We start from the raw sequence: 27133 nt of genomic DNA on the forward strand, positions 1-27133 counted from the left end.
CTCCCTCGGAGCGTGTATTCAGCGCGGCAGGCAACATTGTCACTCCGTTTAGATCCTCCCTTAAACCGGACAAATTGAACATGTTGGTTTGTCTGGCAAGAAACATGAAGTTGGAAAAATAAGCTAGAATATTCAGCAGCTCCATGGCTGAACAACTAGCAATTATTCTACTGACTACTTAATATGTTCCCTAGCCTCATTATTAACAATATTATGGCCATAATTTTGCCTTAAGCATTTACTTTACGAATAATAAAGTTTTTGCTCATTTACAAAGAGCATGTTTTTTTTGTTGTTGTTGTTTTTATTTATTTATGTTTTTCGTTTTTTTTTTTTTTTTTTTTTTGTAGGGGGGTTTGCGGTTCTCTGCTGCACCGCAGTTAGAAAAAATCCATACCGTCACAGCCCTACTGTGAATTTCTCAGCTCCACAGTCTTTTACTGCTGCTTGCCCCTCTCCTCTCAGCTCTTTATAAACGCACTCACGCTGCCGTCACCAGATCAGCAGGCTCTCATTAAGGGCAACACCTGAGCTGAGAGGGCCAGTCCATCCCCAGCTTGGCTCAAATGTGAGGTGCAGTTCAGCGGCCTTGCTACGGATTCGGAGGTGGGGCCTAGGTGGAGTTTGAAACTTGTGTCCCGTCTTTGTGCCTCTTGTGGCCGTTGTCTTGGCAAACCCAACTCCCACCCCCACCCCTTTCATTACTCACGTCTCTTGGTGGTGCAAGGCACAACTGCTTAAAAGATTTGTTAGAATAATAGCTCAAAATACTAGTAGTAATAATAATAATAATAATAATAATAGGAAAAAGTATATCTTTTTCAGTTAGTATGTCATGAGCTTTTCTTATTCTCATAGAATATTTGAATGTTTGAGGTAATATTTGAAATATAAAATTTGATAGTTGCAACCCGTGTGTGTGTGTGTGTGTGTGTGTGTGTGTGTGTGTGTCTTTCAGGAGTTTGACACCTCCACGTGGTTTTCTCCTCTATTCCGAGTCTCCCCTCCCCCTCTTCCTCAGAGCAGAATAAAATTGAACACTGTGTGTGTGTGTGTGTGTGTGTGTGTCTCTGTCTGTGTGTGTGTGGTGGAATGGCAGAGGCTGGAGATGTGTGAGTGCAGAGCATTGGCCACTCCCTGAGCCAGCCAAGATTTTCTTTTTTTATCCTTTATCTCCTCCTCCACCCGGCCCTCTGACTTGCTCGCGCGCTCTCTCTCTCTCTCTCTCTCTCTCTCTCTCTCTCTCTCTCTCGCGCGCTCTCTCTCGCTCTCTCTCTCTCTCGCTCTCTCGCGCGCGCTCGTGCTCTCTCTCTCTCATTCTTACACTGACTCTGTGGGCTTTGTGTGCATGGGCAGACGTGTGCAGGACTGGGGGGGAGAGAGAGAGGGCAGGATTAAGACACTGTAAAAAAGGAAAGAGACAGACATACTGAGAGCTTCTAAGAGAAGAAGAGCATCTGATCTGCAGAAACAGAGAGAGAGAGAGCGCAAGAGCGAGAAAGCAGCTTTCCGAGAAGAGGACGTGCGCCCACAAGAAGACTGCATACACACACACACTCGTGCGCACCACACACATTGTATAAGGGGGGAATGGAGGACAGTTCGGCAAGCATGGATCCAGCCTGCAATTCTACTGCTGCACCCGTGCTCAACAACCATTGTATGGGTAAGAGAGCACTGGGCTCGGGGACCTGTGTGTATGTATGCGCCAACTTGTAACTGTGTGTGTGGCTTCTGTCTGCCATTTGGTCTGTTCCTGGGCTTCCCTTGTCATCCTGCACACAGTGATCTCTAGATACGGCACACCGGCATGGCGTGTGTGGGTGTATGTGTGTCTGTGTGTGACCAGCATGTGTTAAACAGAGTGCAGGCTGTAGCTTCCTAACATGAGTAGTGTCTGCCTTTTCTCTTTGAAATGGCCATAGGGCTGTTAAACATTTAAACTGATGCAATTAACTGCATTTATTTTATTTTTTGCTTTATTGACCCTAAAGAGAACTTTTTCATTTAAAAGAGAAATTAATTTTGTTAAAGCTTTACTAGTGCACAAAGTACGCTTCAGCAGAATGTTATCACTTTTAGTAATAACCTTAATTTCATTGTGTGAATACTGGGCCCACAAGAACCTAAATAGAAAAATCACAATGTCCATAGAGTGAACACAGTTTCTTTTTTTCATCACTGATGTCCAGTGAGACGACAGTGGCTGTGTTCTATTTGCCGTTTTGTTACTTAAGGTCCAGTTTGCACATCATAGTTCACTGAATTACTGATATGGCTGGCTTCAGGTTTGCTTGTAAATTATACTTCAGGGCAGATGTACTGCCGTGATAAATTGTTGGCATTAGCATAGTTGGAAATAACTAAGTTTATCATGAGAATCATTAGTGGAACTTGCCTTTGACAAGCTGTATTTGAACTAGAGGGCTACAGTTACAGAGTCATGAGCAACAGCAAATGGGCTTCAGGCTCAAATTATAGATGACACATGATCAAAATGTGTTAACGCTGTTAAAAAAGTGGCGTTAAAACATCCTGTTGACGTTATTAATACATTGACTTTGACACCACTGATTGGCCATGTACAGTACCATGCAAAATCAGAACCAAACTTCATTTATTTCATTTACAGTCAATATGGGCAATATATACAGGTTATCTCAGGAGATTCAATATAAGATAGTCCACTTGCATAATGAAGGGGAAAGTCAAAAGAAAATAAGTGAAAAAACTAAAAAAAATATGACTGTGGATTTCTTAGAATGACTGAATGACTTAATGACATTAAGTATTGACAATGTTGATATTATAATTACTTGCTAAGACTTCTGTCTGTTTTCTGTTAAATACATGTTTTCAGCTTTTTTCTGATGCTGAAAAAAGGACATATTTTAATGGACGATTTGACTGGAAATAAAATACATTGAGGGTGTTCCCTGACTTAACTGTATTTCTTAGCTCTTCTGGACTGGATTTTGGAGACAAGCAGCTGATTTATACTGCATTTTGCGTAGTACGTATGTACGTGTGTTGTGGCTTTGGCGGGAAGCCACTTCTGCTCCCCCATTGAAGGTCTGCAGTTTGTGGTATCTCATTCATAGCTAGCTGGCTTGAGGCGGCATGGGGGACTGTCTGCTAAACTGTGTGGGTGTCATGAGCTGTCTGACTGACTTTCAGAGCAGAGGATATGAAACAGACACACAACCGTGCACACACACATAGTTGCGAGCATGGTGGTGAGTTCATGGTCCGGTGTGGAGAGGGTCCTGTGGCCGGTTAGGGTGTTACTTCCTCTCTTTGTAATAGCGTGGCGTGTTATAGGAACTGCTGGTCAATGAGTAACCACTGCAGCACAGATCTGTTAGACTGTGTGTGTGTGTGTGTGTGTGTGTGTGTGTGTGTGTGTGTGTGTGTGTGTGTGTGTGTTTTGGCAGGAGTGTGTGTGCTCTGCTAACATTTACAGCTCATTTGCATGGTACGATAAACCTGCAAGTTACAGCTTAGACGCTTCTGAGCAATTCAGTCCAGATACTTCTTTTTTTTTACTACACTGCTTTTAGCAGCATTCTTTCTTTTCTTCTTTTCTTTAATCCTCTTGCCTCTTTCTCTCATGTTCAAATTCTTGCTCGCTCTCCTCCCCCTCTCTGAAGTTCCTCCCTCCTCTCTTCCACCTCCTTCTTTAATTAAAAACAAACAAAAACACATGGAAGCAAAAAAAAAAGCTCATAGCCCATGTGGTGTGACAGAGACGAGTGCAGACAACAACCATTTTACTACCAGAGGTTAGGGCTGATCCAATGCTAATTGTTTGTGCTGGCTCTGATACTAGCCTAAAAAAATCCTCAACCACAGAATTTAGTAAGAGTTCTGTGAGAACAGAGTGAAACTTTTTGCATCTGCTTGCATTCAGTAAATTCTGAGTAGCATGACAATGGTAACACTGCTAAAATCTCTGAAGCACCACAGTTAAAAGTGGACATAAAGTAAAAATACAGCAGTCAATTAAAAGTGCAAGTGGAATATTAGTACTGTTATCAAAGTTTTTGGAATCAGTATTGGCCTGGGAAGAAGGTTATATTTTTATTGTGATTTATTTTCTTTAGCTTATTGACTGAGATTGAATGACATTTTCTACATAAATTAGGGATGCTTTGCAAAATATTCAAAATAACATTTTACTTTGGTCAGAATACTAACTATGCATAAATGTGTTAATACTTTCAGGTCAAGGTCAATGTTCGCTGTTTGACCAGTGTGATAGTGGCATAGTTTTGCAGTTTATTTATATTCATTTATCGCATTTATAACAATATTTTATAGCCATTTCTGTCTCTTGTCTTTTAACCACAGAAATAAAGATCAAAGCACTTTTACCCTTTGCTCCTGGTTATTTGTGACACTGGTATTGGTAATGAAGAAAGGCTCTAAGCCCACAGCTGGCTGTTGGCATGGGCTCTTATTCTAACCTAAAAAATGTTCCTAAACCACAAAATTTGTGAGAATTCTGTGAGAACTGAGTGAAACTAGGTGTAGCTACAAGCATTCAGTAAATTAATAACATGACAAAAAATCACGTGTTCATTCACGTGTTGAATGTCGGGGCACTTTTGCCTCTGACTATTTATGACACTGCTACCAGTACTGAAGAAAAGCTCTGAGCAAACAGCTGGTTGAGTTTATTTCTCTTTCTTTTTCTTGTCATCACTTCCTTAGGTAAGCTGAAAAACACAAAAAGACACACACAAAAAAGTTGAGGGTAGGACAAGCACACAGGTGCAAGAAGCCAGTAAGGAGAATCCCCTTTTCAAAAAGCATTTGACAGATGAGTATCAGAGTGCCTTGGCTGTGTGGGGATCTGTGAGATTTTTTGTATGGATGTGTAAATGAGTGTAAATGTGTCTTCCTTGCACTACAGTTTTTGTCTGTGTTTTACAATAGATTTCTCAGTCTTGTGGATATAAGATCAAACCATGCAGCTTTGATGGCAGTTATATGAGTTGCAAGGTCTGCATCAGCATTCTGTATAAATGGGAAAATGCAAATAGCAAGACAGTAAAACTGTTTTATGTGTCCTGTTAAAGTTTTGATCAAGGTACTGAAAATCGCTTAGGGCATCCATAGAAATTCTCTGTATAACACTGCATGATGCATTATGAAAGAGTATGTCAGCAATCGATCTGAAACAATTTCACCCCTACTACAAAATTAGTCAGCCAGTATTTGGTGTCTGAAGTTTGCTTCTTTAGTTTTGCACTGGACCTACAAGGCTAATGTACAACCCCAATTCCAGTGAAGTTGGGACATTGTGTAAAACATAAATAAAAACAGAATACAATGATTTGCAAATCCTTTTCAACCTATATTCAATTGAATACACTACAAAGACAAGATATTTAATGTTCAAACGGATAAACTTTATTATTTTTTTGCAAATATTCACTCATTCTGAATTTGATGCCTGCAACACATTCCAAAGAAGTTGGGGCAGGGGCATGTTTACCACTGTGGTACATCACCTTTACTTTTAACAACACTCAATAAGTGTTCGCAAACTGAGGACACTAATTGTTGAAGCTCTGTATTTGGAATTCTTTTCCATTCTTGCTTGATGTACAACTTCAGTTGCTGAACAGTCCGGGGTCTCCGTTGTTGTATTTCGCGCTTCATAATGCGCCACACATTTTCAATGGGAGACAGGTCTGGACTGCAGGCAGGCCGGTCTAGTACCTGCACTCTTTTACTACGAAGCCACGCTGTTGTAACACGTGCAGAATGTGGCTTGGCATTGTCTTGCTGAAATAAGCAGTGACGCCCCTGATAACAATCCGGACAGTCCTTTTCCTCTTTGGCCCGGAGGACATGACGTCCATGATTTTCAATAACAATTTGAAATGTGGACTCGTCAGACCACAGGACACTTTTCCACTTTGCGTCAGTCCATCTCAGATGAGCTCGGGCCCAGAGAAGCCGGCGGTGTTTCTGGGTGTTGTTGATATATGGCTTTCGCTTTGCATGGCAGTTTTAACTTGCACTTGTAGATGGAGCGACGAACTGTGTTCACTGACAATGGTTTTCTGAAGTGTTCCTGAGCCCATGTGGTAATATCCCTTACAGAATGATGTCGGTTTTTAATGCAGTGCCGCCTGAGGGATCGAAGGTCACGGGCATTCAATGTTAGTTTTCTGCCTTGCCGCTTACTTGCAGAGATTTCTCCAGATTCTCTGAATTTTTTGATGACATTATGGGCTGTAGATGATGAAATATCTAAATTCCTTGCAATTGCACATTGAGAAACATTCTTAAACTGTTGGACTATTTGCTCACGCAGTTGTTCACCAAGTGGTGAACCTCGCCCCATCCTTGCTTGTGAACGACTGAGCCTTTCAGGGATGCTCCCTTTATACCCAATCATGACACTCACCTGTTTCCAATTAACCTGTTCACCTGTGGAATGTTACAGACAGGTGTTTTTTGAGCATTCCTCAACTTTCCCACTCTTTTGTTGCCCCTGTTCCAACTTCTTTGGAACGTGTTGCAGGCATCAAATTCAAAATGAGTGAATATTTGCAAAAAACAATAAAGTTTATCCGTTTGAACATTAAATAGCTTGTGTTTGTAGTGTATTCAATTGAATATAGGTTGAAAAGGATTTGCAAATCATTGTATTCTGTTTTTATTTGTTTTACACAACTTCCCAACAATGTCCCAACTTCATCGGAATTGGGGTTGTAGCTAGATTTCAATATTTTTATTACACGAGGAATGAATGTCTTGTTTTGTTTTACTGGATCATAAGAAATTGTTTGTAGCACAGACAGAATTGTCAATGATTGTTGCATGAATGGTTAGCTGAACTTCAGAAAGCTAAGCCCATGAAAGCCTAGCACATTACAATGCATGATATGTGAAACCAGAGAACGGCAGCTCAGCAGCAATGCAGATTGCAGAACCAAATCAAGTGTGCTTTCACAACTTTTGTACTACCACTGATAGTGGGTAAATGTTTTAACTGAGTGGGTGACGTCAGTGACAAACAGAATGTCTCATAGAAGAGATGAATGGTTCAGTGATGTTAAGTACAGGGTAGTCAAATTGAGGCCATACTGAGGAAGCAGTTTAATAATGAAATAAGGCTCTAGACTAACACCATCTAGTCGTATGGCAGATGATGGAAAAAAATAAAGTGCATGAGACGATGTTAAATCTATTTTAGTATACTAATGGGACTGTGGAGCTGCATGTGTTAATCAAACCATTTGCAAAATATGCAACCACAAAATAACAAACGTGACCATCATTCATGCCATTCAGTATTTTTGTTTAAGAAGGAAAACTTTAGCCAATGATGTATGGATATCACCCAGAGATTTAAGACAGGTCATTATATAAAGAGAGATATTAACGGGAAATAGAAAAATGATTAAATATGTGCTAGAAATGAGAAAGTAGGAAAGGTGCTAAGTTATTTTATTAAGTTCAGTAAAAGACACTTTAGGTTAGCTTTCTTTTATAACTTAAGTGTGCTGTATTTGATATTACTTTTAATTCAGCAATAAATGTAAACTTATTTTTTTCAAAGGTTTTTCCACCATTATTTTAATTTCTTATATAAAATTATTACATTTAATAATTTTATATAAGTTAATAAAAAGTTAATAGAAATAATCTGTAGATTAACCGATTATGGACATAGTCATTAGTTGCAGACCTAAGGTGGGTTTCTGACAATGTATGACACATTGTTATCTATAAAATGCACACAGGTGAAGCATAGCTAAGCAGTAGTAGGAGCTAACTTGAATCTTGAAGCTGCATTGTACCTGTTAGCTACATTAATTTCCCAGCTGTAGTGAAACGTTAAAGAGGCGAACTGTAGATACAACTCATGTCTTGGCTGATCGAGAACATTTGGAGTAAGGGAGATATTGTACAAAATAGATTTTTCAGCAAATACTTTTTGTAAATTATGCATTCACAGATTTAGTCCAAAAAAGTGTGGTATTTTCAAACTCTTGGCAGAGACATCCACATTAATGGCACATATGACTTTAGCACTTGCACACAGAGATAGCCATTAACTTCCAGGCAAGGTATAATGTCGCGCTAGTGAAGTGAAGCTCTGGTGTGTGCTAATCCAGCTGATCCATCATAGGCTAGAATGCTATGACCAATGTCTTTAAGCAAACCTGTCGCCACACGCAGCGAGCAGTTTAAAGCTGCATGTGAGTGTCAGCCTGGAATCTGAGAGCCATGCTCTGATGATTAGCATGCCCTGCTGACACACATATTTAACACATACAAGTACACACACACACACACACTGCTTTGCAATTTTTTTTCTTTCTTTCTTTCTTTTTTTTTTTTTAACCCTAATGTAGGTGCTGATGCTCACTTAAGGACCTCCTTACTTCAACGCTGTCAGAACATGCACTTGCATGAACACTATGACTGGATGATATGGCATAAATACATCACAGTACTTTTTTGTAATACACTATATATGCCACAATTATAATATTATAAAAGTTATGAATACAATGATTTTGTTCAATATTTTGCATACTGCACTGCTCAGTCCAGTTTAACAGGATGTATTATGCTCTCTCTATAATGAATCATGCATTTGTTCAGAGTCTAAGTACTGAGAATATCCCTTATTCGTACAGAAAAATGTATTATGATGTAATTTATGATCGTAACTTGTGATATACCAAAATGGCCAAACCAAAATTTAGGGCACGCTGGGACGAAAACCAAAAATATGCTGGCAATATTTAAAACACTTTACATAAAACAATCTTACTTTATTTACTTACAAACTTACTAAGTTATTGCAGTTTGTGGGGTAGTGCATGTGCCATGAAATCAAATGTCCTTGAAGAATAATTGTTGGTTATTCAAGACAATGAATTTTAGAATTTTATTTAGTTATACACTGCACTGCCATATGCCATACGTGTTTTTTTTAATATTTCAAAAACTGTGGGTACAGATAGCGTTAGTGTGCTAGTGATGACTTTCCTTTTTTGCGTCTGTTATTTTGCTGTGTTCTGCATATTGAATTCCTTGATTCACGTGGTTTTAGAGTTCTTGGGTGTTGTACTCTTGGTGCTTAGCATGAACACAGGTTATAAATCTCTTGTCTAATGTCCATTGTGGAAACCATGAGATACACACAGCTGACATGTTCACTGTTTATCTGCTTCTGCTCAGACTGTTTGAATGTGTCTGGACTGACTGGCACAAAAGAGTGATTTGTGATCACTCTTTCTTGCTTTTATTTCCCATAGATTTTCTCTTTTTATAGGCCTATTTAATTAAAAATAAAATCATCTTGTTTTTACCTTGGGTGAAAATTAGGAGTGCCTTTTTTTGGTCATTTACGACCAATACTTTTCAGTAGCTGGAATTTCAGTGTATCCACACCACCATTGCTCAATCCTGCTGCACACATACAAACACACATATAGTCACACACATTCACACAGACACAGAAACACTAATTGTACACAAATCACATTTAAACTGAGTTGGGACGTGAGAGAACTATGACAGAAAACAGTCACAGCAGTTCTTTCCTCCATTTGTCATTATCTCCCATTCAGAGACACCTTGAGCTTGGTGTTTTGTGTTATTGTGTGGGTGTATGTCTGTATTTGCACGCCTAGCCTGAGGCTATAACAGTGAATCATTAACATGCAGTTTCAAAGCTGCTGTCTCTTCCTCCTCTCCTCTTAACCCCCTGCCTTTTCCACTGTTATAGTGAGAAGAATCCAGTTCATAACTACTATTTTAACTTGTGCAGTGGAATGCATCATTATATTCATCAAAATAACCCAGAATTATTCAGAGAAAAAAGGAGCTCTTGATCTGGATGGCTGCAGATTAAGATGTTGCCACACCACATTATACATGACTGGAAAAGATTTGACCATTCATAAGCAGAGACTTTTCTTTATCTCATCAAACAGGCCATTGGATCTCCCTGGAGTCTCCCTAAGTCCTGTGACTGCATGCAAATGTTCACTTTCATATGTATGAGCGTATGTCTTGTTTGTATGAACACTTTCTCCCTCTCCATGTTCAATCCAGTATAATGCAGTTTACCAGAGGCATGACCTGGAATGATACCAGTCTCTAGAGTCCTGTTTAGTGTATCTTTGTGTGTGTGTGTCTTGTAGATGCCTGTGATTTGCATAAGGCTGTGCTCTGAAATATGTAAATGCCCTTCTGTCTTGCTTCTGCACAGACCCTCATTTCAAGAGAGAAAGGAAGGAACTGTAGAAATCGCACTCAGATTGTGGCATGAACCCTGCATTGGTATATCCGCCCTGTCCTCAGATGACTGAGTAGTAGTGCAGCAGCTATGTTGCATTGGGCCAAATATGTATTGCACATGAGTGCGTTCAGACAGGCTTAATAGACAAACTAAAACTGCTTTTAGTACAGCCCAGGATCATTATTCTATACTTAAACACTGCTGAAAGACTAGAAAGCAGCAGGACTGAACAGCTGGCATCTGAGTGATGAAACATTTTGCTATATATAAGTGGGGTGTTACACCTTGCATTATACCTAGTGCAGTTTGGTCCTTAGATTACACAGGAATCTCTTCATGCAGTGTCATGTTCTAAGTGGTTCTGGTGTGCTGTTGTAATGGGTTTTCCATAAGAAGCTATGTAGCCGCAGATAAGTGTATGTGGACTCTGAGATGTCCTCAGGTGGCACCCATTTGCCTAAGCTTGTAGCAGAGGCACCGCACACTGTCTTGACTCAGTAGCGCTGCTTCCTTCTCGTCTCTTCACGCTGGCAGTAAGTGTGACATGTGACTTCTCTTCCTGTGTGACCTTACCTCTCAAAATGATGGAGGACCCATTGTAAGTCCTATGACAGCCAGAAAATTTAGCACTGCACAGTAATATTATCATTATCAAATACTTGCCAGTAGCTTTGATAATTCATAAATTCTAATTTACTAATTAGTTGTCTATTGTAAGTAAGCTTAACTGTTGACCTTTACACCAGTGTCTTGTTTAGCTGGATTGCTTGCTGACTCATTAGCAGTAGTTAGCAGATAGGGATATCCATAAATGTATTTGAATTGACATTTGGTATTCTGTGGGGAAGGAAAAGAAAGTGATTTGGGTTTTTTTTTTTTTTTTTTTTTTTTTTTAACATGTTCTACATCTTATTCATAAAACCCCCAAACAAGGTAAACTGGTGCACTGGTGTTAGCAAGCCAAAACAATCTGTAATATGAAGGAGGATTACATTATTTTGGTGACTGCAGTAGGTTTTCAGGTCATATAATGCTTGAGAAACAGAGGCTACCATTCTGAAGACAAGCTAACACTAACAGTAGAACTAATCAGTGCAGGGGTAGATGTATTAGTATTTTTTTTTCTCAGTTTGCCAAAAAAAATGCCAAAAGCCATTGTTTTGCTTAGTCATAGCTTTTCTACATTATTTTTGAAATTTGAAACATTTTCAGTTTTTCCATGTTCTCCAGCCTCACAGCACATCTTGAAAAGCATTGGATGGTTCCCTTGCGTCAGTGTTGTTATTCAGCAGATGTTTACTCTTACATTTGGGTCAAACAAGGCCCCCAGGTTTCCTGTACAGCAGATACACAGAACAGGCCCCTACCTTCAACTGCACACATACTGATAGAATGAGAGTGTGTGTGTGTGTGTGTGTGTGTGTGTGTGTGTGTGTGTGTGTGTGTGTGTGTGTGTGTGTGGCGTTTGGGACACAGAGGAAGGGTTAACATCGCTGTAAAGAGGGCGTAACATGCACACGCGCACTTTGGCGGCCCTGCACACACAACCAGTTGAGACATGTGCCACCCCTTGCTCTGTACGTCTTTACAAGTGTACCAAGTGTTTTAATGGGTGTCGAGCCTCAACAAAGAGACTTGATTATTTTTCTAGCTAAGGGGCCCCAAGAAGAGCCTTTTCCACCCATTGAAGAACAAGTTGTACATAATTTAAAGTTATTGACTTGCTTGTTTGTACCTCCTTATTTCTCACTCTTATCTGCGGTTCAATCAGCATGTAGCTAACCTGGACACAGATCTCCTGTTTTCTGAATATATCCGTGTACAAAGTTATCTATTGGGTTGTCTGTAATAAATGTTCATAGTGATTGTTGAACATTAACGAGGCATATCAGATTAATGCAGCCAGACTGTGTGATTCTGTGTTGTAGGAGGGACAAGGCTGGAAGGTTGATTGCGCCACTCTTTCTGCAGAGCTCTTATCTGGCCCGTATATCTACTATCTCCCCCCAAGGACTTCCTCCATAGACCTGCAGGCAAAATGAAGGGCCCCAAATTCAAGTCATAGACATACACACTCTGTGGCTGCATGCCAGCTTGTTCCACATCAGTGGCGGCGACGTTTCAGCCCCTTGCTGTGTTTATGCAGGAGGGTGTGTTGCCCCCTTAATTATGGGGTAAGGAATGCTTGTGGGTCTTTATCCATGTGAGTGTATGTTAGGGAAACTGTGTGTAGTTAACTGTCGGGGTGTGTGTGTGTGTGTGCGTGTACGTGCAGAGGGGACTGAGCAGGAGAAAGCCCAGGAATGTGGCAGCGTATTGTGAAATATGACAAGTGCAGAAGCCTTCCCTTCCTTCCTTAGTCTGCAAGTGCTTATGGGTAGAAATAAAGGAGGTGATTTTCTTGCTTGAAAACTGCCCCCCCTGTCTTCTGACACCTGGGTCATCTGAGGAAACACCCAGACACAGAGTTACACGTAATACATGTGCTTACAACTCTGTTCTTTGTTCTGTATCACTTACTGAAACTAAATTACTTTTAACAATAGTGTCCAGGGATGGGCCATACAACAATATTTTTTTGTGTTAAATTATGTCGCATTATGTTACATGCTAGGTGTGGGCATTTCAGTGAAATTACATGTAAGATGTAATTTGAAAAAAATTTGAATAAAAACCGCCAGACAACAAAAGGGAGGGTGACACCACTTAGCATTTCCATTGCTGTACTACAGCAAACCCAGATTCGGACAAAGTCTGTAATAGGAGTGGCTTGATATGTAAAGGAAGTCCATCTAAAGTGCTAAAGAGAAACAAATGTTAATAGTCTTTTCATATCATGTTTACACCTTTTATCTGGAAATCAGCAAGTGCGAGATGAGTGAGTTAGTTGATGCCAAACTTGATCATTTCACTAACTGAATTTGAAACTTCTATTATGTTATATCTAAACGAGTGAAGTGTAAAATAATCCGAAGCTTGTTTGTCGGTGCTTTTCTGTGAGGATTCCTTCTTGTCCATTATGTGTTTAGCTGGCTGTAGTAGTCTTTCACCGCCTCCTTTTTTTGAACTAAATAGATCAGGAACAAAACGTGTAAATATTCAAGTATTTGAAAATTCAGTCTTTTTTTCTCCTGTCCTCAGACGACTGAACAGCTGGCATCTGAACTACAACATGCTTTTCTGAGCATATGGCGAACATTGTTAGTGCTAAAAGATGTTTAATTATAAAGAGAGCATAGCTAGGCCTGATTAATAATAAATTTTTGAGTATTTATTTATTCGTTTTATTCATTTATTTTTTGAACGTGGCACTACTGATTCCTTATTTACTATATGCAAAATATGATCAGAAAAGTGTGTTGTGACTCGCAATTAGTTTTTTTTCAAATGCTAGAATACTCTAATGTTATGGTCAGTGTTTATCTTTCTTGTTATCAAAAAAAACTCATAAAATCTAGTTATGAAGTATCATGATGTTACATTTTTTTACTGCTATATTGCCCACCTTCAGTCTCAATTACAACTAACTCAGTAACTCAAAACAAATCTTTCTTTCTTTTCTCTCTCTCTCTCTCTCTCTCTCTCTCTCTCTCTCTCTCTCTCTCTCTCTCTCTCTCTCTCTCTCCCCCCTCCACATGCTTAACTTTACTGCCAGGATCAACTGTACTTCTGCTAAAATTATTTCCTCCTGTTTGAAAGCATTGTGTGGTAAGTGTTTGCCCTGTTCGCTCTGCAGTCCCCTGGCACAGAAACACTGCAGATAAGGTGGCTTAAAGGAAATACCTGCAACTAAAGGAGGAAGCTGCGGGTGGAGAAGCTAAAAGGCTGAATTGGTGTGTTTAGCAGCCAGCTAGACTTTGGTGTTACAGCCCTGTCTTCCTGCAACCTTGAAAAGTTACTTTTGTTTCTTGGGAAATTGGTGATAAGTCGAGATAAAAGCCATCCTATGTGTGTGTGCGTACATGCATGTGAACTGTATCGGCCTTTCTGAGCCTACTGCTGCTAGCCTTGAAATATTTTATCAGTTCTTTTTTTTTTGCTTTTTAAGCTTGTATCTTGCTTAAATGGCAAAGAAAATTGTATTGTTTTTTTCTTTCAGTTACTGACAGTCACAGGCTGACCTCAGTTAAACAATTCAGATACAGACTACTCAAAATGGCCTTTTCAGTTTTGTTCCATTTCTCTTTTTCTGTTAAAGGTTTCTGTCTGAAGTCAGTCAGTAAAGAGAGCAGGTAAAACAGAGTGAATTCATAGAAACAAACTGCCCTATTTCTCCTCACAGAGTGAACTGGCAGTCTTGCCTCAAACAAGCCAAATGTCTGAAAGGTTTTAAGAGACTGGTTTACTACTTGCTTTTTGATCTTCTAGCTGTTGCAGTTGCCAGACTGGACTGGTTGATCCCTGGCAAGGAAAATAGCTATAAAGCAGTTTAGGACTTGGCTCAGGTGGCCTAATTTGTTTGGGTCTAATAATGGACTCTGTTTAACTTTTTCCCTCCAGTTTGTTGGTTGACTTATTTTGCTTGGGTGCTTGAAAGACCACTCTTCATTTATTCAATTTCCCATCAGAATGGCCATTAAATAGATATTCATTTTTCAGTGTCAGTAAAAAGCAGAAAGCATATACTTAACAGAAAATTGCACCCTTTGCCTTTATTATAGCTTCACTTGTCTTCATGAGGCATGTCTTAGAAGTTGGTTGCATTTTCTGCTCCACATAATCCAAGCGATCCCAAACATGTTAAGAAATGAGATCTGGACACTGGGGTCTGTCCATTGCTCTGAGAACACCAGCAGCTTCTTTGTTTCATTTCCAAATGCCTTTTTGGAATGCATTTATGCCTTTATTCTCGTTAACAGCTTTGTGGCAGCTACACATCCTTTCAGACACAGTGTTTTTGTCTTCTCACAGTGGGAGGATGGACAGATTTTTTCAGATGTAAAGCAAGACTGGAGCTTTTCAAAGACAGAAGCGTTAATTACTGTTTATCAGATTTGGTGGTCTAGCATATCTTGTTAGGTTTCCCATTTTTTTCTGTATCTTTTAATAATTTTTTTAACTCTAGTTTTGGAAACTCCCCTTTTCAGTTATTTTTCTGATTAAATTTCAAATTTCTTATGCAAGCAGACTGTCTTGTATCTAATCTCAGAAATATTGGAAATAGAAAAGCGAATAACCTATTCTTAATAGCCATTTTGACTGGAAATGAAATACATGAAAGGTGGTATGTTTATATATGTCTGTACGCACACATATTTACATATCGCTGCTGTCGGAAGAAAACCTTGTATCTCCAAAATGGTAACTTTACAGGAGAAGGAAAAAACATACTTTGCTTTTAATGGAAGTCAGTGGAATCAGATGTTTTCTTTTGGTCCAATCATCATGAAATTTGCACACAATGTAAACAACAACAGGCCTTTTCAAATTATGTCAAAAACTGAAAAACAACAAAAATGGAGATACAAGGTTTTCTTCTGACAGCAGCGATATGTGGGCATATGCCTGATCTCTGTGGACTCTAAGCTGTTGTGCTTGAGTAGTGACCAGTCATCTGGACTGTGCTGACTGGCACTGCTGACTGTTTCATTGTGCTCTCTCTGACTTCCTGGATGTAGCGAGGGTGAGTGTGTTCTGCGTGTGTGTGCATGTGCCAGGGCATTCCTCAGCCCTTTCTCTGCATTTGTCTTCCTCACACAAGGCTACAAAACTATTCTGAGACCTTAAGACCAGCTTCTGCTTTCCACTCTCCAGCTTGGCAGTGCTGTGTGTGGAATGCGTGGATTCATCTTGCTCTGTATGTGGTCTTTGTTTTTTGTGTATATAATTATGTTTTAATATATGTATGTTTTTCTTGCCACCATTTTATTCACCTGGGTTGTCTCTTGATTTTTTGCTGTGCATGTGCGTGTGCGTGTGTGTATGTGTATGCCCCATCTAAAGTTTAGCAGGACTTGCTCAGTTCTCCTCTAACTGGCTAACCACAGTTGAGAATGCAGAGATCCTTGCTTTGCCAAGTGAGTGTGGGCTACTCCAGCAGTCTAACCACAGAAACGCCAGGCAGCCCACTGCAGCTTTTAAAAATAAGTTAAACCCCCAGCTAGCCTTACATACCAATAACCCCCTCTGAGTCTCACACTAGCCCACTACCCCTGCAGTCTGACCTAGTCTCTGTATACTTCAAAACTGTTACGCGGGAAAAGCTCTTGCATAGTTCACATATTGGAGTTTGTTTGTTTCAAGGGTCATCTGAGTGTTAACCCTACTCCATAGTTCATACACCTTTTGAACGTTCCTTAATTCTCAGTCATCAGTCATAGAAACGAGGAGAAAGTCTGTCCAAAAATATGGATTCTAAACATTTCAACAATACACACATTTGTATTTGTAAACAGAAGATTACATTTTATTTGGTTTGAATTAAATGTTCCCTTACGCTCTTCCATGTTTTTGTCTTTTTGTCTTTTTTTTTTTTAAGTCGAAATAAATGACGTGCATTAGCTAGCTACACTTCATTAGTTAACTTGGATTGAGTAGCGTCTAAGTAAGGCAGGTTTTGTACCATGTCAAAAAAGCACTTCTATACAGCTGTAAATAAGGTTAATTTAATAGTTATGTTCTCATGCTTCTCTTCTGTCTCTTTCAAGAAACCACAGTGGCAGTAACAAGTCAGAGGAACTCTCATTTTAAGTTTTACGTTTTGTTGAAGTGTTTTGTGTGGCTGGTTGAGCTGTAGTTGGATGTCCTACATTTGTGCGCTGTGAGATTTGAGAACTCTTGTTCTTTGGTAACTGCACAGTTGAATAAACCGTTGTGTACATACAAACACTTAGTCTGATTAACGTGCTACATGAACGCAGCCCCTGTATATAGCTCTGTCTATGGACAATTTTACAGTAAAGTTGTTTCATTCAAAATAATGCACTTTATGTTGTTTACTAAGGAAACATGTTGAGAAACTGAGCTGTAGCAGCTCGGCTAACTGTACTGTGCGGTGAAATACACGTGCTAGGACAATACGGTGCCTCTACAACCAGTTTTACAAAGGCAGCTTAAAGAAAATGTTTAAAGTGACCAGCAACTTTGTGTCTGACCACAATGGGGTCTGTAACACTTCGCTGTGTGAGAAAGTCCACTTTCACAGCCAGTTTGAATTGTTTGTTTATCAGTGCAGCGGCATACACTAGGCTTACGTCATATGTTATCAAGCTGGTATCAGATGTTAGTATCGGTGCATTTTTACAAGTGTGGGTAAATGAGCACAGTATCGGGCTGATACCCGATTCTAGTATCAGTATCAATGCATCCCTAGTGCATGTTGATAGTATGGCAACATATGGCAGCAGAGTAATTTTTGTAGGCCTGGGGTGGATAATTCAGCACAGTTAGGTGACAGCTCAGTGCACTCAGCCCAGGCTTCAGTTTGAGACATAATAGTGGACAATTTGGTATTAAAAAAAAAATAAAATTCAAAACCAAAAAGATTGTATCCATGTTGCTGTTGAATATACTAGAATGAGTGTTGATTATCACTGGTAATTTGCAAATGTTGGTGTTCAAACGATGCACTTCCTATTTTTCCCCAATTGATTTTCGCATCTCCACAGTGCACATTGTCAAAATTTTTTATCTTCATATCACAATATCATGATATCTTTGTTACAACAAAATAATCACCAAATTGTGCAGAACTCCTGTTATGGACTTGTAAGGAACTACTGGAAGTGCATATGGATGTGTTTAAGTGTTTTTCTCGTTTCTCTCCCAGACGACAGTATCTCTGCAGCCAGCGCGTCGGACGTGCAGGACCGGCTGTCGTCCCTGGAGCTGCGGGTCCAGCAGCAGGAGGATGAGCTCACGGTGATGAAGGCGGCGCTGGCCGATGTTCTCAGACGCCTCGCGCTGTCTGAGGACTCAGCAGCCAAGAAACAGCAGAGCACCAAAGGTAGGACAGCGCTGTGTAGGTGTGGGTTATATGACAGATAATACTCTAGCCTGAGATGTGGGTGTGTAAGCTTTTGTGGTAGAGGTGCAGGGATAGGGTTAGACCAGTATCTGTTTCCATGACCCTCCATATAAGATGTTTTCATTTAAATTGCAGCTGTGTGCGTTTGTGTGTGCATGGGACTAAATTGAGGGGATAGTTTGTTTATGTGCCAGTATCAGATTTGCTGCTCTGCTCTGTAAACACTGTTAGTATGTGTTTTAGAACTTATATTTATGGTTACAGAAAAAAGTGCATTCCAGCCAACACTGTCTCATCTAGTTTTTAAAAATAAAGGTGCCAGAAAGGTTTCTTTCATTAAAACTTTCAGTGAATGGTTCTTTAGAGAACCATTTTTGTAAATGAGATATTTGAGTTTAAAATTTAAAGGGCCCATATCATGAAAAATGTGTTTGAAAGAATGAAAGAGTTTAAAGTAGATAAACACTGTAAAATGATGCAGAAACAGGCCTGTTTTTAATTAATTGCTTTTGTGAAGTCATTAAAATTAAGACCTATATGTAGTTCATTAAATTGATGTACAGCCTTGTCATTTTGTTTATTTCTTTAAATGGTTAAAAGGACTTCACATTCTCAGACAAACATGTGTCCTTAAGGAAACAAAATATGGTTGAAAGCAAATATGAGAACCCTTTATTTTTAACAATGCAACAAGACTGCAATCTTAACATCCATTTGTGTACTTTTGTCACTTTCTGATATGGCAAAATATATGGTGATATGGCAAAAATATAATATGATACTTAGATTAATTTTCACAAGACAATGTACCTCAAATTATTTAGTTTTTTTAAAGGGTTGATTAGTAGGGACAGAGGAAAAAGCACCAATAGTGTTGCATTATAAAACGCTATCAAAGTCTACGAATACAATGATTTTATTTATTTATGTGCTGCGCTGCACTCTGACAGAACTGATTATCCATGCAGTTGTTCAGTATCCACCATAGGTCAGGAAAGTATATTGTGACGAAATTGTATTTTTTCCCCATGTCTTTTTCTATGTCTCTCTTAAACGTATATGCCTTCTTTTTGACTCAACACTCTTTGTTCAGTTAGATAAAACTGGTGAACAAAGCAACAAAAGCTGATCGAGACTGAATTCAGATTAAAAGAGCAGCAAATTGTGTAAATTTGTAGTTTGAAGCTGAAACAGAAAGGAAGAGGAGCACAGAGGAGAGAAGGAAAAGAATCCATCTTTCCTGACAAAACTTCTGGCACTGTCTTAGCCTTTATCCGCTCACCACCCCCTCCTTTCCCGTTCCCACTGCGCTCTTCCAGAAGCTCTGGAACTGTTTGCGTGCGTGTGTGCGTGCGTGTATCCCACCTATGGACACTGGCGAACACTTATTCGACAGTATTGCTTCAGAAACATTTCCCACCCTTCTAACTATTGTGTGCTCGCAAGGGAGAGAAAGTGAGTGGGAGTGTTTTTGAAACTTTTGGACCTCTTTTCTCTTTCTCTTAGCCATAAAGGAAACAGATGGGAATGGCTCCTAATCTACAGTTTGGAGTTCTTTTTAAAGCCCCAATCAGGAACACAGTCCAAGTTTCAGTACAGTGGTCGCTCCAGTAATCGTGTGGTGGCAGTGATGCCTTTTTAGCTGTTCCATATTCCATGTTTATGAAGGATAATAGTTAACTGTGACTGAAAAGGAGGAACTGAGAAAAATAACTGCTGTTTTTATTGATTGTGCCAGGTTGAAACTCCAAAGAAGAAGAAACCATTGTCTTAGTAACTTTTTGGTTATGAGACTTGACTCCAGCCTCAACACAGAAATTATGTGGAGTGCACTTGATTGTCCCCTCTTTTCTGTTTGTCGTCTACAGCTGTGTTCTCAATCTCATTTCAGTTTTTCTAGAGAGATTCCAGAAGCTCGTTACTTGTACCCCCAGCATAGGCACAACCTTCTCCTCAATCTCTGTTTCAGTTCCCCCTTTTCCTTCCTCACCCTCTGCATTTAAATGTCAAGGCTGACTCACAGCTCCTATCATAATCCATTCCTTTATCTAGCCTCTTGCGTTTCCCATTATGCTTCTCCACTAAGAGATCTATTCTCACTCTTTCCACTCTCTTGTGAATTCTTCTTTCTTCCCCAGATCAGCTGCTGTTAAGGCTGTTGAAATGGGATTTCTCTTTGCAATCTCTAACTGCTTCACATGTGCTGAGTGCCTCAGAGTGAAATGCTGTTAATACTGTTGTCATCCTGTAAATAGTGTTGGTGTAACAATTTCAATATGAGTATTGATTCTGAGATCAAGCCTTCTTTTGATTTGTAATATTTAATGTGTTAAAATATCTTAAGTATGCAGAGCTTTTACTTTATATACACAAATTGGTTTGTCTCAGATAAATTGCCGCACCAGTCGTGTAATAAAATAAACCTCAAAAATCTCAATCCCTAAGACTAATTCAGAAAAAAGGCCAGCTATTTTGAGTATGGGTACATGTATATCATGAGCCACAGCCCTCCCTGCTGCACCCACGTGCCTAGTTTTGATCACTGAGAGCGGTATTGATGAACAGTGGCAATTGACAGTCAGAAAAGTCTGAGTGGCGTATCAGCAAAACAGTTTTGATTTGCTGTATCAAACTAGACTTTTTTTATGCTGTTTCACTGTACCCTCAATGCGTGCAATGCTAGTGCCTCGCTAGTGCCTCCTAGCTAGAAACAGTATAGAAGTTGCTCCTGGTGTAAAATGGGATTTATGGTAAGTTAATATTCTGTGCAGTTGTGATTAAAGGTGGTCTGACATCTTTAGTCTTGCTCCTGCTGAGAATGTATGTCTGATTTTGTTGCTGGTCAATTGCGTTTGTGAGTTTCTGGGGGCAGGGCAAGAGGAAGCCAGTGACATGCTGTAGATGGAAGACAGAGATTTCCTTGATTTCCTGTGGGTGTTAGGAGGTCGCATTTAGGCCCACTGTGAGACTTTGCAGGCCCACACACATGCAGAGGCACAGACAAATGCTGCAGTTCACCTTGTGTCTGGGTGGTTGAGTTGTGCTTTTCTCCTTCTTTTTGTGCTAAATCCTCACTGCTCACAACTTTACATAATACAACAGAAATGACAGAAAATAATCTGAGGTAAAGGTTCGTGCCTGTATACCTGCTAGTGACCAGAAATGATATAAAATGTTGTTGGGCAGCTGTGTGAAGTGTGAAGCTGCATTAGTTAGGCTAATGTCACTTATTTCTGAAATGTAATGGTTTTGGGGAAGGGGTTATGACAAAATCTGTGAACAGTATTGTGAAGATGCTTGTCAGTGTCACTACTCTTAGAAAATGTCAAAAATAGACTTAAGATTCATCTATGACACTTTTATAACAAGTAAATGAGTGTTATCAGCCTTTTCTTTAATAAATTTGTTTTTGTTTTTTTTTTTTAAATTTAATATGTAAATGTTAAACAACTTTTACCCTGATTTTGGAACTGATTCTCAGCTCTAGCTGAGTCTGTACTGTCCATGATTCTCACTGCTGCTTAAAAGTTATGTAATGATCCCAAGTCATTTAGTTATTTCAGTCATACCCCAACAAATTGTGGAAACTAGTATGAAATTGTGAAATACTCAGTATTTTTATAATCGGTATAACTGTAATTATAATCTGTTCTTAAATTCATGTAGTACATCCGAGGCTTAATCCAATTTACAAACTTTCTGAATGACTGATGAATTGCTGTTAAATTAGTAGTTCACACTCATATTTTGATGCATTTCAGTAATGACTTGCAATAAACACAACATGGGCATAAGCTGAAGAAATTACCATTCAGGGATCCCATTGTTCAATGGAGAAACAGTATTGTACCCCCCGCATATCCCCCCACACACAGATGCACATTGCCGTCTGATGAGGCCAGCCACATGTTGTTCGTGTTTTTGTTGGGAGCTAATTGAGCATTTAAACTGAGCCATGTGGCACTGACATCAGATCAGCCCCCTGCCCAACATACACGCACACACAAAGACAGAGACACAGATACATCCTCGCAGGAAGAAGTAATTAATCAAGCCTACTTCACAAGGTTACAGACCACAGTTATACAATGATTAGACAGGTCACTGCCATACTACAAAGGAAACAATATGCAAGAACGCAATGCGCAGACCAATGCCAAAGTCCTTATAGGAAACTCTGTTCGCTCCGTGACCATCTTGGCAATGGCGCTGGGCAGTTAGTTCAAGTCATAAAACTAGTTTCCTATCTCTTTGAGCCTCAAAATAAATCACTTGTAAAATATGACAATCTGAAAGCATGATAAACCTCATAAATGGTTTGTAGTGTTTCGTTCAAATAATGCATAAAATCATGTTTTTCAGGATGTCCTGCACTCACAGAAAAAAAGTTATGAAACTGCAAGTGGAGCAGTACCCCTCTTGTCACTGGGGTGGTACCCTCAAGGGTACATCTAAGTACCTTTAGTCATGGCACATAATTGTACCATAATCCATTGAAATTATATTTTTATGTACTGACCCCACACCCTGTCTTGTCTCCAGGCCTTTTGTTTTACAGTTCTGTTTTAAAACATTAGGTTATGAAAAATATATGCTTTCCACCTGGAATAATGTATTAAAGGTGCACAATTGGACCATAAACCCTCTGTTGTAATTTTTGAGGGAACGTTTACATTGTTTGTACCTTGATGAATGAAAAATGCACCTGCACAGCACCTTTATTTATCACAGTCTGGTTACTGCTTTTGTGAAGATCTCAACAGTGAGGGGGGCTTTATGCAGTAGGGGCTTAACCAGTTAGCTGATTGGCTCTTTTTATTGAATGGCAGGACACTCTCCACAAACAGATACCATGTCGAGCATCACACGCTGTCCTATTCATGTTTCAGCTTAGTTACGTCTCTTCCTTTATAACGTCTTTGCCAATGTCAAGCACAGTTAAGTCAGATCTTTACAGATGCACATCACTAAGAGTGAGTTTTAAATAGTCTGGCTGATGCAAACTGCTGCAACAACATCAAAGTTTAAGGGTGTTATGTTAGGTGCTCTCGTTAGTGCTTAAATAGTATGGTAATGCTAACAGAGAGTCTCCGTTATTATCAATGCAGATAATGATTGAAATGGCTAAATTTCCATACTCAATACTGTGGGTACTCTAGTACCTACACCATTCTTTTCTGTTGAAGATTTAATTGCAAGTTCTGCATCTGGAATCATGTATAATTCTTGTCCATCTAATATTACTGTGCAGAGTTACTGATTACATTTCTAATTTTACCATATTGTATGAGATTAATGTAACATAAAAATACCCTTAGGACCAAGACCCGAACTAATGTACTGTATGAATGGAGTAGTTCAGTGCTAATGTTGAGATTGGTACTGATTGCTACCCACCCCAATAACACTGCTACCCACATATCAACAATTGCTACCCACCTATCAACCAAGTTGATAGCATTGACTTAAGACCTCTGTTTGCCCTCAGCAGATTTAGACATTTAATTTACAAATTTTGAATCTAAATGTATACATATTCTTTTTTTAGGTGTATGCTAATTTGTGTGGACAACATTTTGTAAATGCTTAATTTGGTCAATGTCTTAAGACCTTTATGTCTTTTCACTGAACTTTTCATGTACAGTCTCATGAAAGCAGGAGCTATTTATGACTGTTTTGAGATGCTGAAGTTGATTTCATATACCAGGGTTAGCTCCTTGCCACATCACTTAGATGTCTAATGCTAAATGTATATCCATATCTATTAGTTGGTTATGATTGGAGTCTATCCCGATCTGGACCATATGTGTGCTCTAGGTGGGTATTCCTTATTAACGTCTGAGTTGACTTTTCTGTTTTCTTTGCATATTAGCTATCATGTTGTTTTTCTTTAAGGAGTGGTAGGGCTCTACTTAAGTAGCCAAACTTGTCTAGCCTAATCCCTTCCTCTTTGATCCAATTACCTTCTCTACATCCTGTCCTCATTAAGCTACCGTTTATTCTGCCTTCGTTCTCGACCTCCCCTCCTCCTATCTGCCATCCTCATCTCCACTGTAAATCACATTACAATCACTGTCCTCATTTATCCTCCTTTTTTTTTTTGGTTGTTCTCTGCTGACTTCTCCTGTTTCATCAGTATCCATCAAACAACACTGGATGAAGTCATGCCTAATGAAAAATGATTTGATGGCCAATATATGATTAAGTTCAGCTAAAGCATCTGCAGAGAGATAAGCCTGTAACAATAGCCATTAGAAATCTCTCTAGCACCTTCACTGCATCACCATGAATAATAATGGAACTCTCATAACTGTCACTTTAGTTACTGTAATGAGAGAGAAACACTCACTGGCCCTGGATTTGTTCTGCAGGTCAGACCCCACTGCGTGAGGCCTTCTCCATGTCCTGTATTGCTAACGGCAGCTCCAGCAGCCGTAAGTCCCACAGAGACAGTTCCACGGTCTCCGTAGCCAGGAAAGAGACACTGTCCTCCGCAGCCAAGAGGTAACACATACTCACTCACATGCATACACAAAACCACAAAGCAAGCAAAATCAAATCGAGCACTTTGCACAACACTTGCTCCTATAACACAATACACACTATTGGAGTGCAACAGCCATTTTTGACCAAACTATTGACTGACTAATCGTGGACTAATGACGGTTGGTTACTGGGCGAAAGAATTTGCCAAAATTTGCTTCACTAACACATACAGAATTATTCAGTGTTACAGTCTTGTATCCGCTTATTGACCAAGACCTAACTACCATAGCTAATTACTGTATTACCCTGGATGTCAGTGAGCGCATCAAGGCTGCTAAAGATTTATTTCACAGCTTACAGTGATTCGGTGAAAAATCTCTCTTGCTTACAAAGCTCATAGCTGTCTCTGGGGTTTGACAGCCCAGTTTGATTGGTATTTAGTGCCTGTCAACATGTATAAACTCTTGGATCAAAAGCAAGACTTCCTTGTTTGTAGAGTTATTGAAGATATTTGTCATTCGTGTTTGCTGAAATTGGGCCAGTTCCCTGATCACTGCCAATGAACACAACTACAATAAATTTGGTCAGCTGACTTGTAAGACATTGACCTGGAAGTCCTCTTTTGACAGGTTCTTCCTTTTTGTCACAGTGTTGGCCACTGCTTTGCTGTACCCACTGTGACGTATGCCAAAGATGAAGTGCTTGTGCATATCTGTTGAGCATTTGCAGTTTTCTTTCCTCAGTCTGAGTTATGCATTATTTCTGTAAAATGTATCAGTGTTTTTCCATTTGACTTCAACATGACCATTTCTATCCCATGGCCTGCTCTGTCCCTGGTTGATGGATTGCTGTTTTGCAGTGGTGGAGAGAAGAAAAAAGACAAGCCTCCGATGGAGGGGATCAAGGAGAAGGAAGAGCCACCACAAGCTAACGATAAACCCCCTTCAACACCCAGCACTCCCCAGGCACCTTCCCCCCCCAGCCACCCCCCTTCCCCACACCCCCTACAGCCTCAGAGACCAGCACTGGAGAGCAAAGGGCCCTCCCCAGCCAAAAGGTTCCTCCCAACATCCATGCAATGTTTCTGCAGCAAGCCGCAAAATTCTCACAACGCACTTTACCTGTGGCTAAAGGGCAGAACTGGCATGCTTCCCATATCAGTATCATCTCATTTGCGCACACCCATATTAAGTTACTTTGCTACAATGAAATCATCTACTTGAAGTCCAAACCTTCTCAAACAAAGACACTGCACTTCATAATTTGTCAGATTAGAGCTAATGCCCAATATAGTTCTCTCTGTAGGTTCCATCAGTTTTACACTAATGAAGATCTGAGCCACAGGAGAAGATCAGTGAGCTATAAGGATAATGCTCCTACTAAATAAAACAAGTTTTATGCACTGTCAAATGATTTCACAAAACGTACTTAAGTCTTTAAAGAGCAGCAGAGCCACATCATGCTCTCAGTTTACTCAATCTGACCTTTGCTGCAGGTCTAGAATTTGTGGATTTGAGTGCCACTTTAGCATAAATCTCATACCAACTCTGGTCAGTTTGGATCTGTCCACATAACGAAGGAGAAGTAATGAAAAGCAGATGTCCCTGCTGCCCTAATCCGTTACCGTGGATTAGGCATCCTGATATATTGTGAGGTTGTAACATGCCCCTACCTGTAGCGAGCAATCCGGCTTACCCATTAGCTCAAGTGTGCTTTGACACCATAAGTAATCGTTTCAGCACAGAGGCGGTTTGCTGAGATATTCGTATTAGCCATGCAACCCGTCCAATCCAATTACTTTAAGAGGCATACCAAACCATTTAGCCTTTTCCTTAAAACTTGAGCCATGGTCATTAGGCTGTGTGAAGAGAAAATTATCGGTCAAGGCCCAGCCATGGCCAGGAGAATTAGCCATGCAAAGCATCTGCAAACAATTGCGTTAGTGTGGGGACATAGATGATGAGCGCTCCACTCCCACTACTGTAAATGGATGGTCGTTACATGGCTAATTGGTTTCAGGGTAGTGCTGGAACACCACAGAACACCACATACTGGCTGTGCGGACTTAAAAGTCTTTGTGTTATGATTTGTTTCAGCCATTATCAAACACTGATTAGTTTCCATCCAACTGTTGTTAATGCACTAGAAAAAGAACTGTTGAGTGGAGGTTTGTTTTGTAGTTTTAATAGTCTCAGAGTGAGCAGCTGGCAGGTGATCTTCCAGTGGTGACTAGCATTTTCATTAACATTCTAAGTGTGATTATAATGTAAAAGGCTTCTAAGGAACAAAGTGGGTTCTCTCACTAGTGTTCATCTGTCAAGAGATTTTTTTTTTTAAAGTCATTTGTGTGACTGGGAAGCACGTCTGCTCTGCTGGACTTGAAACAATTCCTCTTCTGCTCC

General features: G+C 39.8%; 1 protein-coding gene across 4 annotated transcripts in view; it reads left to right on the forward strand.

Annotated features, from left to right (window-relative positions):
- Nucleotides 1-27133, forward strand: part of LOC108422724 (EMAP like 4) — an 87363-nt gene that overhangs the window by 32647 nt on the left and 27583 nt on the right. For 2 of the 4 annotated variants that reach the window (XM_017690626.2, XM_017690628.2), the window contains exons 1-4: nt 1331-1666; nt 18048-18224; nt 24617-24749; nt 25591-25788. In XM_017690626.2, coding sequence (XP_017546115.1) covers nt 1591-1666; nt 18048-18224; nt 24617-24749; nt 25591-25788 — 584 coding nt within the window. In that variant the 5' untranslated portion in view covers nt 1331-1590. Of the gene's footprint in view, nt 1-1330; nt 1667-18047; nt 18225-24616; nt 24750-25590; nt 25789-27133 lie in introns of those variants that run through there. The other 2 variants (XM_017690629.2, XM_017690631.2) reach the window with 2 other exon arrangements.

The sequence above is a fragment of the Pygocentrus nattereri genome, chromosome 5 (genome assembly GCF_015220715.1).
Source record: "Pygocentrus nattereri isolate fPygNat1 chromosome 5, fPygNat1.pri, whole genome shotgun sequence".
Taxonomy (NCBI): domain Eukaryota; kingdom Metazoa; phylum Chordata; class Actinopteri; order Characiformes; family Serrasalmidae; genus Pygocentrus; species Pygocentrus nattereri.